The sequence below is a fragment of the Topomyia yanbarensis genome, chromosome 2, assembly GCF_030247195.1.
Source record: "Topomyia yanbarensis strain Yona2022 chromosome 2, ASM3024719v1, whole genome shotgun sequence".
Lineage (NCBI taxonomy): Eukaryota > Metazoa > Arthropoda > Insecta > Diptera > Culicidae > Topomyia > Topomyia yanbarensis.
This window is the reverse complement of record NC_080671.1, coordinates 174,696,565-174,710,763: the sequence shown is the minus strand read 5'-3', so window position 1 is coordinate 174,710,763 and position 14,199 is coordinate 174,696,565. Positions and strand designations below refer to the sequence as shown.

At 36.8% G+C, this 14,199-nt stretch overlaps 2 protein-coding genes across 11 annotated transcripts in view; one reads left to right on the top strand and one right to left on the bottom strand.

Moving 5' to 3' along the window:
- The window catches only part of LOC131682173 (phosphopentomutase), a 207,858-nt gene that overhangs the window by 55,717 nt on the left and 137,942 nt on the right, over positions 1 to 14,199 (top strand). The window lies entirely within an intron of this gene.
- LOC131682175 (uncharacterized) overlaps positions 3,485 to 14,199 on the bottom strand; it is a 49,112-nt gene continuing 38,397 nt past the window's right edge. For 3 of the 10 annotated variants that reach the window (XM_058963454.1, XM_058963460.1, XM_058963456.1), the window contains exons 2-5: positions 8,421 to 9,360; positions 4,533 to 4,685; positions 4,273 to 4,456; positions 3,485 to 4,212 (exon numbers count right to left, since the gene is read on the bottom strand). In XM_058963454.1, the coding sequence (XP_058819437.1) occupies positions 3,839 to 4,212; positions 4,273 to 4,456; positions 4,533 to 4,685; positions 8,421 to 8,963 (1,254 nt within the window). In that variant the 5' untranslated portion in view covers positions 8,964 to 9,360 and the 3' untranslated portion in view covers positions 3,485 to 3,838. Of the gene's footprint in view, positions 4,213 to 4,272; positions 4,457 to 4,532; positions 4,686 to 8,420; positions 9,403 to 14,199 lie in introns of all 10 variants that reach the window. The other 7 variants (XM_058963458.1, XM_058963462.1, XM_058963463.1 and 4 more) reach the window with 4 other exon arrangements.

Sequence of the window (14,199 nt, the reverse complement as noted above, 5' to 3'; positions counted from 1 at the left end):
GATTATTTTTATAAAAATGTGATTGCGATTTTCAGATAGAAACGTCAAATTATTTTGCGGAAATGTATTGTTTCTGGCAACACCGCAACCGTTTCAAACCAAATTGTCTAAGAACGCATTCCAAAATATCTCAGAAATCTGGCTGATAATGTAAGGCACGTAAATAAGCCGTCATTTTTTCGAACTCCTATAAGAAAGAATTTTCAGTGGCAGTTGAAGCATTTAAAGTTTACATCAACAGTGATTTTCGACACCTTCTTAAAACTTAGATGCAAGGCTATTTTAACATTTTCACTTCGTAGAATGTTTTCAAACGAACTTTGGATCATTAAAAGGTTAATATAATGTTTATACTGATACTAAGAATGATTCCTGATCGGAGTTCGAACAAATAACGGCTTATTTATGAGACTTGTATCACCAGAAAATTGGTAATTTATTGAGCAAATGCAATGTACATATGTGATGCATAATATCAGAATGGTTCGATCTCACTGTTAGGTGAATTAAATCGGTTTTTGGCTGTGATTACGCTGTGATTAGGTGATTCAGAAAATCAATCGGAGGAATTCTTTGGAAGCTTCCAAGTCTCTGCGATGTAGATGTTTTGATATATTTAAGATTGAAACGTTGGTATTGGTGGTACATTTGCAGTGCTGACAGAAACTATAAATTTCAGTCACTATGTTGACAACCGTAATATTTTTTTTAAATTCTTGCAAATTACAGTTTTTGGCAAAATGAACAAACTTTTAATAGATGTAGTTTTTCAATTTGAATGAATTAGCGATCTGAACGTTTCATACAAACTTTAAACGGAAGCACCAAATCGGCTGAAATCCTGGACAATGCGAGAGTGGGTCTACTTCCAAATGTTTATGAAACGTGAGCTCGTGTCGAAATATGGCGATGATATGGATGGTTTGACATAGATGTCACTAGTACTCTGAAAATTTCAATCAGTCAACAATCAACACTTCTGTGGGTGGCCTGCTACTAAATTACTCTTTTGTTTTCATTTTGATTAGAAAAGCATTTTCTACGACATTTGGAAAATACGGAAATTCCGTTCAATAAAACGGAACGGGCAGCTATTCCGTTCAGAAAAAATCCTCTTCTCAACACTGATATATGAAAAGGGCAGAGATTTTTAGACATGTTCTTTTTTCAAATTTCGAAACTTGATATTTTTTGGATGCATTGATTTTTGTAGAAAAAAATATGATATAAGATATTCTTATTTAGCGTGTATTTTCAAAGAAAGGTTTTATAATTTTTGCACCACTGCTTTTCAGTCATAATTTCCACTGGAGTTCCTCCATATTTAAATTAATAATCAATGCAACATATTAGCGTCGAAGTAGGCCGTTCTCAGATGATGGAACCAGTCGCTACATTTTAGTCGCTTTCTAGAATCATTTATTGATATCTCTGCCGTTTCATCGCGCCGTGTGTACATGTACATCAATTGGTAATCATAGAGAGCCGATAAAATGCTGCGGATAGTTGCGACATTAGGTTTCGTGTGTAAACATAGGCTAAGAGCAAAATTGGAAGCAAATAATGATAGTTGTTTGAGTGATTGATTGACAATGTGTGACTTAAAAGGTTACATACCTTTTTGTACGAAAAATGTCAAGAAAGTGTGAATTTACGTAAAGGCATAAATCAATGATTTCTTATCATCAATCTTATAGTATTTTGGTAGTACATTTTTCAATGAAATAAATAAGCATAAGTTTATAAAAATGTATTGATATTGGCGGAGTTATGGCTTTTTACCAGAAACACTTTTTTATTAAAGAGGTTTGCGGTGATCACGATTGAAGATCAATGGATCAACTAACATTTCAAACGTCAATTGGATAAATAATATTCAAAATTTAAGGAAATCAGTTGAGTGGTTTTTCGGCAATCGTGATCACGGAAAAACCATTTTTGGAAAAAACGACATTCGAGTTTTAAAAACGATATTCGAGTTTAAACTTTCAAGTTACCATTACTCTTGGTAGACGAAGCGCGCTTGGAAGCGTTGTAATTTTCGATCTATTTCTCGAATCTCTTAACAATTTGGGAAAGTGTTCTCATGGAGTTATATTTTCAGATAAAGTAATTAATAAAATTTCGATTTTGAAAAATTAAAAGGTATGTACCCCTTAACAGAAATCGACATCTGGTTGAAGAAACGAATAAATCGCGACATATTGTCTTATTGTTTGTTTATATCGTCGCTGTTGTGCTGTCTTATGGCAAACGCCATTTCTGGGGTAAACTGAGTTAGATATGCCAACTTACTTGTCTGAAAAACTTCTACAAAGTGGCGTTGTCACGATTGAGAAATAGAGAGAAACGTGCTGAGTTTTTTGCTTCAAATGACTGTGTGTTGGAATTTGCTCAAATTGATGTTTTAAATGTATTTGTGTGTAAAAATATCTAAAAAACACAATGGCATAAACATTTTAAAAATAAAAATACAAGAAATTTGAGAAAAATACAGCTCGAAATTTAAATTGAAAATATAGCACATTCGGCAACACTGTTTCCAAAAATTACTGTTTTTTCTAGATTCCTTGACTAATTTCGTTCGAAATGCATCTTATCGATCGTTTATAGACCAAATTAAGCCAAAGATACGAATACAAGTTGATGATTTATTTGTATATAAAATTTTCCATGAACGATTATGACACATCATAGATATTTTGTCATCAATACACACTTATGACACGTGTCAGTGCGATTTTTTGACATGTTTGGCAAAAACTCTCAATATTGTCAACCGATCTTCGTAATATTTGAGAGATTAACACAGGATACATAGAAGCATCAATTGTCCTTTAATCAAAAGACTTTCAAAATCGTTTTTCTCGAAATGCGCAAAATGGCGCTTGTCATAAGATAGCGCAACAGCGACGATATAGTTTCTTCCTAGCGATTTTATTGTTTATTGTTCTATTGTTACAAACATAACGGTTTAAACAGGGTTTTTAGTACTAGGCTCGCATAAAAATTAAATTGGGTGTCAATAGAAACTTATATTTCTTTCAAATGTCGTTATAACAAAAACTCACTTCTCCGTTATACGATTCTCGGCAAATGTAAATATCATTCTTGCCGAGTACGTTTGAGTGTGATAGTCGAAAAAAGGGTAAATACTATGCTGAATAAAATCGTTCGGAATATCTAAAATGTGCTTTTTTGTGTGAGAAAACTCTTAACTTGCTGACATCGAACATCTAATATAAAACGGGAGAATGCAGTGGGTTTGACATGTAGCCCAAATTCCAAAACATTTACTAGCTCGAGTGTAGTTCAGCAGAAGGTCCTTGCGAGATCGACGACTTCAGGTACCAATCTCGAACAAGGTGAAATCCAGCAAAAAAATGTCAGTTTTTCGGTTTCGGTTCGTTCAAAAACGATTCGGCAAAAAAACTGATCAGTTCCTATAATAAACAGCTATAATAAAATAACTCACCCCGCTAAGTTTAAGGTCACCATCGTTTATTCTAGAACATACGAAAACGTATTTATAAATAATTGGAATGCTTCTAACATATTGATTTATATACATTTTTTTAGAGATGCGTTTTAGTAGAAGATCTTACCAATCGTAAATAATACTTATTTGTAGTAATAATACACTTAATTCTATCGTCGCTAATTTAACATACAATTACTCTCACAAGTAGCCAATCGTGGAAATTCGTAGCGGACTTCAGATTCTTGACCTGTTCAGTGGCCTAAATTATGCATATAATTTAGTTATAATAAATGTGCATACTGTCGCGGACTCACTCCAGGCGGGGAGTGTAGGATTTGTCAAACTATAGAAACGTATTCACTGTCTATTTTCATGCAAGTTGTGATCACCGTGGGTCTTAGGATTATCTATTATTGTTAATGGCACGGCATCCAGGTTTCGGATGATCTGGTGATTCTGTTCTGCTTTCATCGGTTTCTTTTCCAATAAAACACTAGTTACGTTGTTATACTCAACTCTTCCTAACGCTTCAAGCAGTCTTCTTTGTTTCTTATTGCGTTCCTTCTGGAAGAACAACCGGATGTAGTACACTGGGAAGACGACACATTGACCGGCAGGCTCTTCAGCGTCAATGTAAACTCCACGAACCAATACGGAGTTAGAACAGTTTAGAAGTATGAGTAGTAGTAGTGATACACTATGAGTGATCCAATCGCTGAGAAGCCGGTTATCTATAAAATGTGTGGTTCTAATTTAAACTATATCAGGAAATAATTCTCATAGTTATTTACCTGGTAAGAAGTAATGATCGAGCAAAGCCCACACCCCTCGCCAGACGTTGATTGTACCAATAAAGCTTAGGAAAAGGAATAGATCAGCAACAATGACGCGCCAGACTCCCGTTAATCGATCGCACGCCCATCGCATCAGAGGCTGCAGCGAAAATGTGACTCCAGTTACACCATAGCCTATCAGCTGTAAATAATATTGTGAACTTTGAATAGCTGCCAAAGGAAACACACCACGTGAACCCTTGTTGTGTACAACTTACCACTGATGACCAGGCGGATAATCCGCGATCCTCTGGAAATAACATTAAATCCAAAAGCACCCACAGCCCTCGCCATACGAAAACGACCAACGATCCGATGACCAGCACCGAAAAGAAGCAATCTAGCACGTACAAGCCTGGTTCTTTGGAACCCTGCAATGAAACAGAAGACAAATATAAATCAAACAAACAAATATAAACATCTGATGGAAATATTCTAAATAATTGTAAGTTTTTATCTGAATATCGTTGCTGTCTGATTTCGGGGGAATTTTCGTTACACATTCAAAGTGATAGCACGTTTTATGATTTCTAGAACCTTTTTACCGTTTTCAACGTAAAGATTAATTCCCCCTCTTGCAGGTTGATGGGATTTACGGTATTGTAAACATTATCAAGCCACAATAGATTCAATAGAGTTATCTAAATATAAGGATCTTCGTTCTTTTTAGTTTCTATTTGCACAAAGTTCTACTACTAGAGGTTAATTAGTTCTCATGTTAATAATCCACCAATCATTATGACTACTCAGAATTTGATTTATATAAGAAGCCCGCTTCAAGATGTTGATTACAATACGCCTCGATAGTGGTGTATCGAGCAGGCCGGAAGGGCTGATGTGAGCCTTTTTTCTGTTCTTTACTTTACCAGCTCATAATAAACAATCAACCAATAACAAATAGATAATTCAGAAAGGATGTGCTATGTGTGGTGGTTGGCTATTCAAGTATTAGTAGTGTTTGAAGTACTAATGTATATTTGTCATGCGATGATCATAACTTCAGCTGTTTCTTGTACCTGTCTAATCTGTTACATCTCTCATCTATTGTCTTTCATCACTTCTTTTCGAGTCTTATACTGCCATTCTTCACCCGCCTTCAGCTGGGTCATTCAATGATGAAGCTCATATTCACCAGATAACACGTTCCATGGCGACATGACCGGGAACTACAGTTGATACGAGAGAACGAATTCCCTTCTAGCATCTGAACCGCACACTTAAGTGTTGTATGAGATTCACGGCTCGCACGATCGCTCAGGATCACACGCAAATATGTGAATGATACCAAAGTTACAGAATACACACGAAGTCACATACACGCCAGCACACGCGAAAAACATGTTAACTTACAAACGCTTGAGCTCTTCGCGACCACTCACGCACACCTACGCCCGCGATCTCGCAAACATGATTACACCTCGGTGATAGTGAGCGTCTTAACACTCATACATTCTCAAACACGGTTTTAAGCGGGAACCTACAAAAATGCCCTCGCGCACGCGGTCATGAATCGGTCACGTCCGGAAGTCTATCGATCCTAGAAGCCTATATCCATACCTTCAGGTGGATCAATTAACCCTCCGGAAGTCGCGCAAATGGCCCACTGAACGAGCAGCCACTGGTGCGCTAAGACCATTTCGCTAGATTTTCAGAGCAGCGTGCACTCAGTACACCTCGACACCGATACTACAAGAGGGGGTGTGGCTTGTGTACTTCCCAGTTCCCCGTTTAGATAGTTTAGTATAACATAAGGAGCACATCTTCAACGCAGGTTTATACCGCCGAATAAAAAAATAATCTTACGTGTTTGAGTGCTACTATTTAAGGGCTCTACTATTATCTTATTTAAAATGGTACAGCGGTTTATAAGTTTTACATATTTTAAAACCTTATTTCTTAGCCGTTCAGAGTCAGAATTTAAAAAAATGCATATCCTTAGATTCCTTGAAGTTTCTATTGACGTTTTCGTTTGAGAATCTAGGAACGAAACCAGTATAGTTATTTCAAACAAGCGATTTTGATGAAATTGAGTTAGGTCCACGCAAAACAGAAATATACTTCAGGTTAGAACCCAACGCGATTTCCAGACCTGAGTGAGTTTTGGTCCCATGCAAAAACAACACATAAATTTGTAGGTGTAAATTCTAAATATTCTAAATGTGATTTCCCACAACAAAGATTGTAGTATGATTCATATTTGGGTCTATCAAAATATTAAGAAAGTTCAGTCGTTGATATTTACAAGGTCGTAATGATTCTTTGTCTTATACAAAACAATCTAAAAATGGACTGGGGAGTACACACGCCCCCCCCCCTTTTTTCTTTCCATTTTCTGACTACGTCTATAATATTCTGCAAATCATTCTGAACATTTCATTCAAAGGTACCAAATCTCTGCGATGAATATATTCTCATTTATTTAAGTTTTTAATGTCGATGTCGGTGGTGCACCGGCAGTGTTGGAAAAAGTAATCAATTTCTGCATTTGGATTTTACCATAAGTTTTGAAATCATTATAACTATTTTTTTGAAAACTCGTAGTTAGTTACGGTCTTCGACAAAGTTGTTAACCAAGGTTTGAACTATAGTTTTATAGAGCTGGTTTTTCATATTCAAGCAAACTTTGAACGCAATGCGCAAACCCGGGAAGCAACCAATCGCTACCAAATTTTGCACAGGTGTTTTGGACCACAAAAGGAACTCAAAAAGTGCTGTGCTCGCTAGTTTAAATCATTTTGAAGTTTTCCCATACAACCGCGTGCCACTCTAGCGCGCAATCATGAATCGTTAACGTCCGGAAATCTTTACCCTCCATTCTAGCAACTTAGGTCCCTACATTCATTTATACCAATCAAAAATTAAGCTCATATCCACTAGACAATACGTTTCATGGCGACATGACTGGGAACTCTAGTGATAGGGAAGAACCCACTTTCTTCTAGAATCTGAACCGTACACGAAAAAGTATCAGATTCACGGTCCGCGCGCGATCATTCTAGAACACACGCGAATATGCGAAAAGCACACGGTTTTAATATAGAATTTATACTCGCGAAGTTACATACACGTTAGCACACGCGACATACAAACGCACACGCGATCGAACACTTTAACTTACAAATGTTCGAATTCTTCGCGATGATACACGCGAAGTCCCTGCGGGCGCACATACCTTAACCGTACAATGAATACACATTCAGAATCACGACCCGCTGCGATTGGCCTAAAGCAGTGATTTAGTGGGCGCCACTGCCTGTCTCGTCTGCAATTGTGATTGTGTGTGTGTGTGTGATTCTGCGGGGAGCCCTTCCGAGAACCTAGCTCTACAGCTCCAGTAGGATAACTCTCGTAAAAAATGTGGATCTTGGCTCAAATAATTTAATAACAAATTTGTTGGCGCCGAAATATTTTTTTTTTGAATTGAACGTCTTCATGCGGGAGTTTTAAGTTTTTAATTTTATGTTTAACACTGTTTTTTTCAAATCGCCAAGGGATTCGAGTTCTACATTGACGAGCGGTAAAATCAAAATGAATGGCCTCATTTATCATAACAAGATGGGCCCTATTCTCACAGTCACGTCACGTAGTGACTAGAACAAAATTTCCTTCTAGTCACTAGGTGACGTGACTGTGAGAATAGGGCCCGATATTTTTGGAAAAGCACTGGATACACTTCTATAATTCAGTCGATTTGTCGTTAGCTATTTTAGATTTATTTCAATAATTCTATTAACTCATCGCCTTTTTTATTCACGTTTCTTTATTAGCATCGATGACTTTTCTCAAATTTTAACTACAAACTACATGTTGAATGAGTGATTCTTAAAAACTACTGTTATAAAAACGATGCGAACCATTTTATATTTCAATTGTACATGCAATAATCATTAAAGTGTGTCTATTTCAAAAGCAAACACAGATCACCACCAACAAAAACTACGAAAAATTTGCAATAATGAAACGTTTAAAATAGCATTCATTTTATTGTTTTGAAAGCAAGTCCGATACTGGCGTCTAAATCAATCTTGCCGTTTGATGGAGTCGAGTGGTACATTGTACAGCCAGAAATTTTCACAAGGTAAAAAGGTATAAATATTAATGCTTACCGATAGTTTGAAATAGGTTGGCACGTCGAAGTAATCTCGGCTCAAGTCGTTGACGACTACAAACGGTGATCCGGAAATGTTTCGCAGGCCCTTAAGTAGTGCCATTAGTAGTACACAGCTGAGCGTTATCACCACAACGTAAACAACTTCATGCGTTGTATATAGATTAATCATCTCCCATCCTCCGCGCCACGTATTCACGCATATTGTGCCGTAGATTTCGGTGTACATTCGTGAGCCAATGTAGTACATCAGTCGATGCCTGTTGGGGTTAAGGTGTCGCCGGAAGGTTGGTTGTAAGAAGTGAAACAGGAAGTGTCCCACTACGCCTAAGGCCAGAGATATCATAAGACTAGTGGCATGATCTGATGGGTAGATGTAATCTGCCATCAAATTCCAGGTACCGCGCCAGTAGGCCACCACCAATGGCCCGACGATAAACGAAGCATACAGGTTGTCTAACAATTCCAGCAGTATCCCGTGCCAGGTGCCAGATTTTGCATTGATGAGGCCATCCTCTATTCCAACTATGCTTCCGCGCATACTGTTTAAGCTGACGCCGTTTAGATGATTTCTTCATACAAAAACTCCCTTTGCGCATCAAACTTATCACTCAAACACTTTATTCTTTCGTAATTCTGGCGATCAAGAACTTGAGACTCGAACGGAGGAAAGCACTTCACTTATGCCAGCCCGACCACCGTTCTTGATGTGGTTGCCTGCGTCGGCTCATTTCCTGGTCGTCAGTCTCTGTTGCACTTTTTACTATCACTAGGGCTAAAGCGGAACAACACGGCATTCGAGTTTGCATTAGATTTCAAACAAACGGTCGGCGTGCGTGCCACTTTTTCCGTGTTGGATGCTGCATGCAGGTTGCTTCTAGTTTCAGATCTGCGACACACTCATCCTTCGACTGGAGTACCCACAACAGTGGCAATATCTATATATATGCAGATAATTTTGTACCCAGTTACATTGCACGCTGATAAGAGATTCCAATAATTAAAATATAGACGTTTTGATTGTTCTGAGGGTGGTTCTGTTTTAATGAGATTATTCAATGTTCAATCTGTGCTGCTCATCCGAAAATTTAAATCTTTGAATCACTCGGGCAATCGTGCAACTGTATATGTCTAATAATGATTTTTTTTTGAGTTTCAAAGTTTTTGTTGTCAATGGTCGTAAAACTGTTTTGAATGTATTGTCATAATTGTATTGTTGTAACACTCAAAAGCCAATAACCATGTCGGTAATCTCTTTCTTAAGCACAACAAAGCGTTGATACTTCAATTATTCTTAAATTTTTGCTTCAACAGACTTCACAGTAAGTGTAGGGGTCAATTACAATTGTTGTGATCCTATTGACACTTACAGGTCGCTCTGATGTACATTAGCCCATCACAGATCAGGCTTAAGAGATCAGTGCTCTATCTCCTGTACCACCAGACCATGCCAGTTTTTTTTTTTCTCAAGATCGGTTTTTTGAAAATTCTGTAATTTAATTATTATATATCTAGTCTCTTAACAGTTGCCAGAAAACTGATTTCCAAATCCCAGGCATACTTGAAGTTTCATTGCACACTTAAAAACCGTTATAGTGCATTAAAAATCTGGACATGTAGAGGTACTCGTTAGATAGATACAGTGCTCACAACTACATCCATAGACATTTTTCATTGTTCATTTAAATGAAAACGTATCTTCATCCACCTAATGGCGGAATAATGCCTTACTCATCCGAAAGGTACCTGTGATATCATGGGTTCGTCTTTTAAAAGGTGTTACGATCAACATTCTATTGGCTTAAAGCGGATTTCTTCACCATCGCTTAACTTTTAAACCACATTTCAATAGCAATTCTTCAAAAGGGCTAATGAGATTTTTATAAACAAACTTATTTCGTTCATTACTCCGCTGTCGAGTCGAATTTCATGAAAGATACACATGAATCAACATCTTTATCCTTGGTAGAATCAATTTCAAATGACTTCTGGGTTGAAAATATAACAAATTAAGAGAAATCAGCAAAACAAAAGTTTGTTTACAAATCTTATTAGCCCTATTCTAATGTTGATATGGATTTAACGGCGAGTTAAACCTAGCCCGAACGTTAAGTGTGGGTGGAGAAATTGGCTTTTAACCGCATTTATTTTAACCGTGCATTCAAGATATACGGTGCCCAATATTATTTGTATATGCGTGCTTCAGGAATCAGCAATCAAGATATACCAGATGCTACAGTGAAGACCCGTTTTATCAGCCCCATGGTGAATTTTGGGCTGATAATACGGGGACATTGACAATATCGGTACATACATTTTTCTTTCTTTTTAATAAACCGAAGCTCTTAAAATATCCCTTATTAGCCCCTAGGTATAGCTTCATAACCCTTTCTGATTATTCATTTTAAACTTCTTTTAAGGGTGTCTGACGGTGCAAAATTTAAAAAAAATAGATTTATTTTTGCATATTTCGGATCTTTAAGAGAAGAAAAATCAAATTACCAACTATCAATTTTTATATGAGGTTGACAAAATCGGGTCAAAAAGCTGATAAAATCGGGGGTAGACGAAATCGAGGGCTGATAAAATCGGGGCCTGTTAAAATCGTGTCTTCATTGTATTAAGTTCCGTAATCGGTAGCAAACCGGTAGATCGAAGACGGAAACCCATTGAGAATTCTGAACAAGCCATCAGCAACTAGCGTCCATAGCAAAGGTGACAGAACGCCTTTCTGAGGACAACCGCACATACTACTCAATTTCTTTTTTACTTTTTAACGACCAGAGATTGCTGGGTAGAGAAGGTTATGGAAATTTAGAGCCATAGTACTCAAGAGAGAGCGAGCAAGGATGTTATGTATATAGATCGGAAAACTAGAAGTGGTAGGGTTATTAGAAACAGGCTTAATATCCTACAGGCTTGTCTTCTGTTGGTGGGTGTCGAGCTTAGGCAGCATAACTACGAATTACTCAAGTCCACCAATATGCCTCCTGGTAAAGATAGACTTGCCCATTTTTTACTGTGAGGACCAACGAAAGAAAAGCCACGTAAGATCACGACTGAAAACCTGTCGACGACTAGCATCAATGAAATTGCTGCTGTTCATTTCTGTTTGCCTTTCGAATGCTGGGATAGATTTTTATTAGACTATTACCATTCTCAATTTTCTTACCTCTGCTTGGCTCTGTGAGGAGTAAAGAATGCGGTTACTAAGCATTGCGTTAATCCCGAGACTCGAGATACATGCGAATATTGCATGACAGCGTGTAGCTTCATCAATAGACTGGAAGGACGCATTGTGAAAAGCACCCGCAATATCGTGAAACAAATGGCAGCCCTAAGTTTGCGCCGCTAAAACAACAAAAATGATCCATAAAAAATTGAAAAACGATCCATAAAAAAGTTGTCAATGTTCCATAAAACAAAACTGAAAATCCATAAAACTGTGTAAATGATCCATAAAAAAGGGTGATTTGATCCATAGATTATGTAAAATTGAACCATAAAATGGTCTCAAAAGAGCACTAAAATAGTAATAAAAGAGCAATTAAAATGAACCAATGCCCCATAAAAATATTGGAAATGTTCCATAAAATGATACATTTTGCGCCATAAATTAACTGACATTGATCCATAGAATATTAACAATGTACATTAAAACACGTCGATATGTTGCATAATATCGACAAAAATGTTCCACGGTATTACAAAATGGAGCAATAAAATGTCAGAAAAAGTTCCATAAATTTGATGAAAATGTTTGCTAAATAATTTTTCTTGGTCCATAGAAGATGTAAAAATGAACATTAGAAAAGATTCATATATCGAACGTTAAATTATGGTTCATTAATATTTACAAAGCGATCCATAAGAAAAGAAAATGTTAAACGATCCATTAATATGTGCTTATGCACCAGAAAAATTAAATTTAATGAATTCATGCGAAATTTTTGCTATTCGAACTAATAATAAAGTTTATTACATTTGGTTGTAATGTCAAACTACAACAAACAATGCATACATTATAGTTAAACTTCAGCTTCCGTACCCAACTAGTCAGCTAACTGACCTTAGCTAACCTGAAATCATTATGGCAACTCTTTAAACGTCAGGGTATTTATGATATTAGAGCGCTGAGTGTTATTAGACCACCTATACAGGCTGGCATGAGTCGCAAATACTATCTGAATAACTATCTGAAGCGAAAACGGACACTTTATACACGAACACTGACTAATGTGGCTACGCCACATCGCTTTCTTGTGCACTGTCCGACTTCGCTACCGCTCAGTCGGCTTTTAACTAGCTATAGCCCCTATGTTTAAGTAAACCGGGCAAACGAGAGGACCACAGGTTTGCCTGTAATTCAAGCTACGGGTTAATCAATGCCTCGTCCAACGGATCCTCAGCGGCTTTGCGCCGCTTCGGATCCTTGGCCTCGGATATGCGGCCAAGCCGCATCACACTAGCTTCCAGTATAAGCTCACTTGTTAAAACACTGTCACTGTTATGAGAATTATTATGCACAACTTATTTTTTAAGTTTACCATAAAATTTCGCATGAATTCATTAAATTTATTTTTTCTAATGCATAAGCACATATTAATGGATCGTTTAACATTTTATTTTCTTATGGATCGCTTTGTAAATATTCATGAACCAGAATTTAACGTTCGATATATGAATCATTTCTAATGTTCATTTTTACATCTTCTATGGACCAAGAAAAATTATTTAGCAAACATTTTCATCAAATTTATGGAACTTTTTCTGACATTTTATTGCTCCATTTTGTAATACCGTGGAACATTTTTGTCGATATTATGCAACATATCGACGTGTTTTAATGTACATTGTTAATATTCTATGGATCAATGTCAGTTAATTTATGGCGCAAAATGTATCATTTTATGGAACATTTCCAATATTTTTATGGGGCATTGGTTCATTTGAATTGCTCTTTTATTACTATTTTAGTGCTCTTTTGAGACCATTTTATGGTTCAATTTTACATAATCTATAGATCAAATCACCCTTTTTTATGGATCATTCACACAGTTTTATGGATTTTCAGTTTTGTTTTATGGAACATTGACAACTTTTTTATGGATCGTTTTACAATTCTTTATGGATTATTTTAAATATTTTATATGCAAAAGTACATTTTCCCGAAACAAATTGATCGTGGATTTACAGCGTTGACACGAATGAATACTCAACTAAGCTCATGTTCATCATATTAGATGATCGACTTTCCGACCGATTTTCCGAAAGATCGTCCGAATCTGAAATCGATGCGCGCTTCAATTGAGTTGCTTGAAAAGTACCATTGATGTTTTATTTGGACTAACAGGTAATCCAGCATCAATACACAACGACGCATAAGGCGACAACATTTCATAAAAGTGGTTACATCACACCACCTAGAAGACATCTACTCGTCTTAACGTCTGGTCATACGTGTATTCACCATTAGTACCATTCACCATAAATGAACTTTGAATTCGAAAGTAACTTATTTAATCAACTAACGCTTATCTAACATAGAGGCATTTGGGCAAAGGCTGTTCCTCCGATCTATTCTACGTCTGCGATTCCAAGCTCTTCTTTATAACTTTTTGAGTCCAACAAGTTCGAAATATCACCACCAAGCCTCTTGGTTTGCTGCTACTAAAAGTGAGTTGTTTTTATCCACGAGCTCATCCGAACCACGTGGAGATGCATGCGTTGTAAAAATACCCATAAAACCTAGCTACCAAACTATCTTCGTAAAGGTT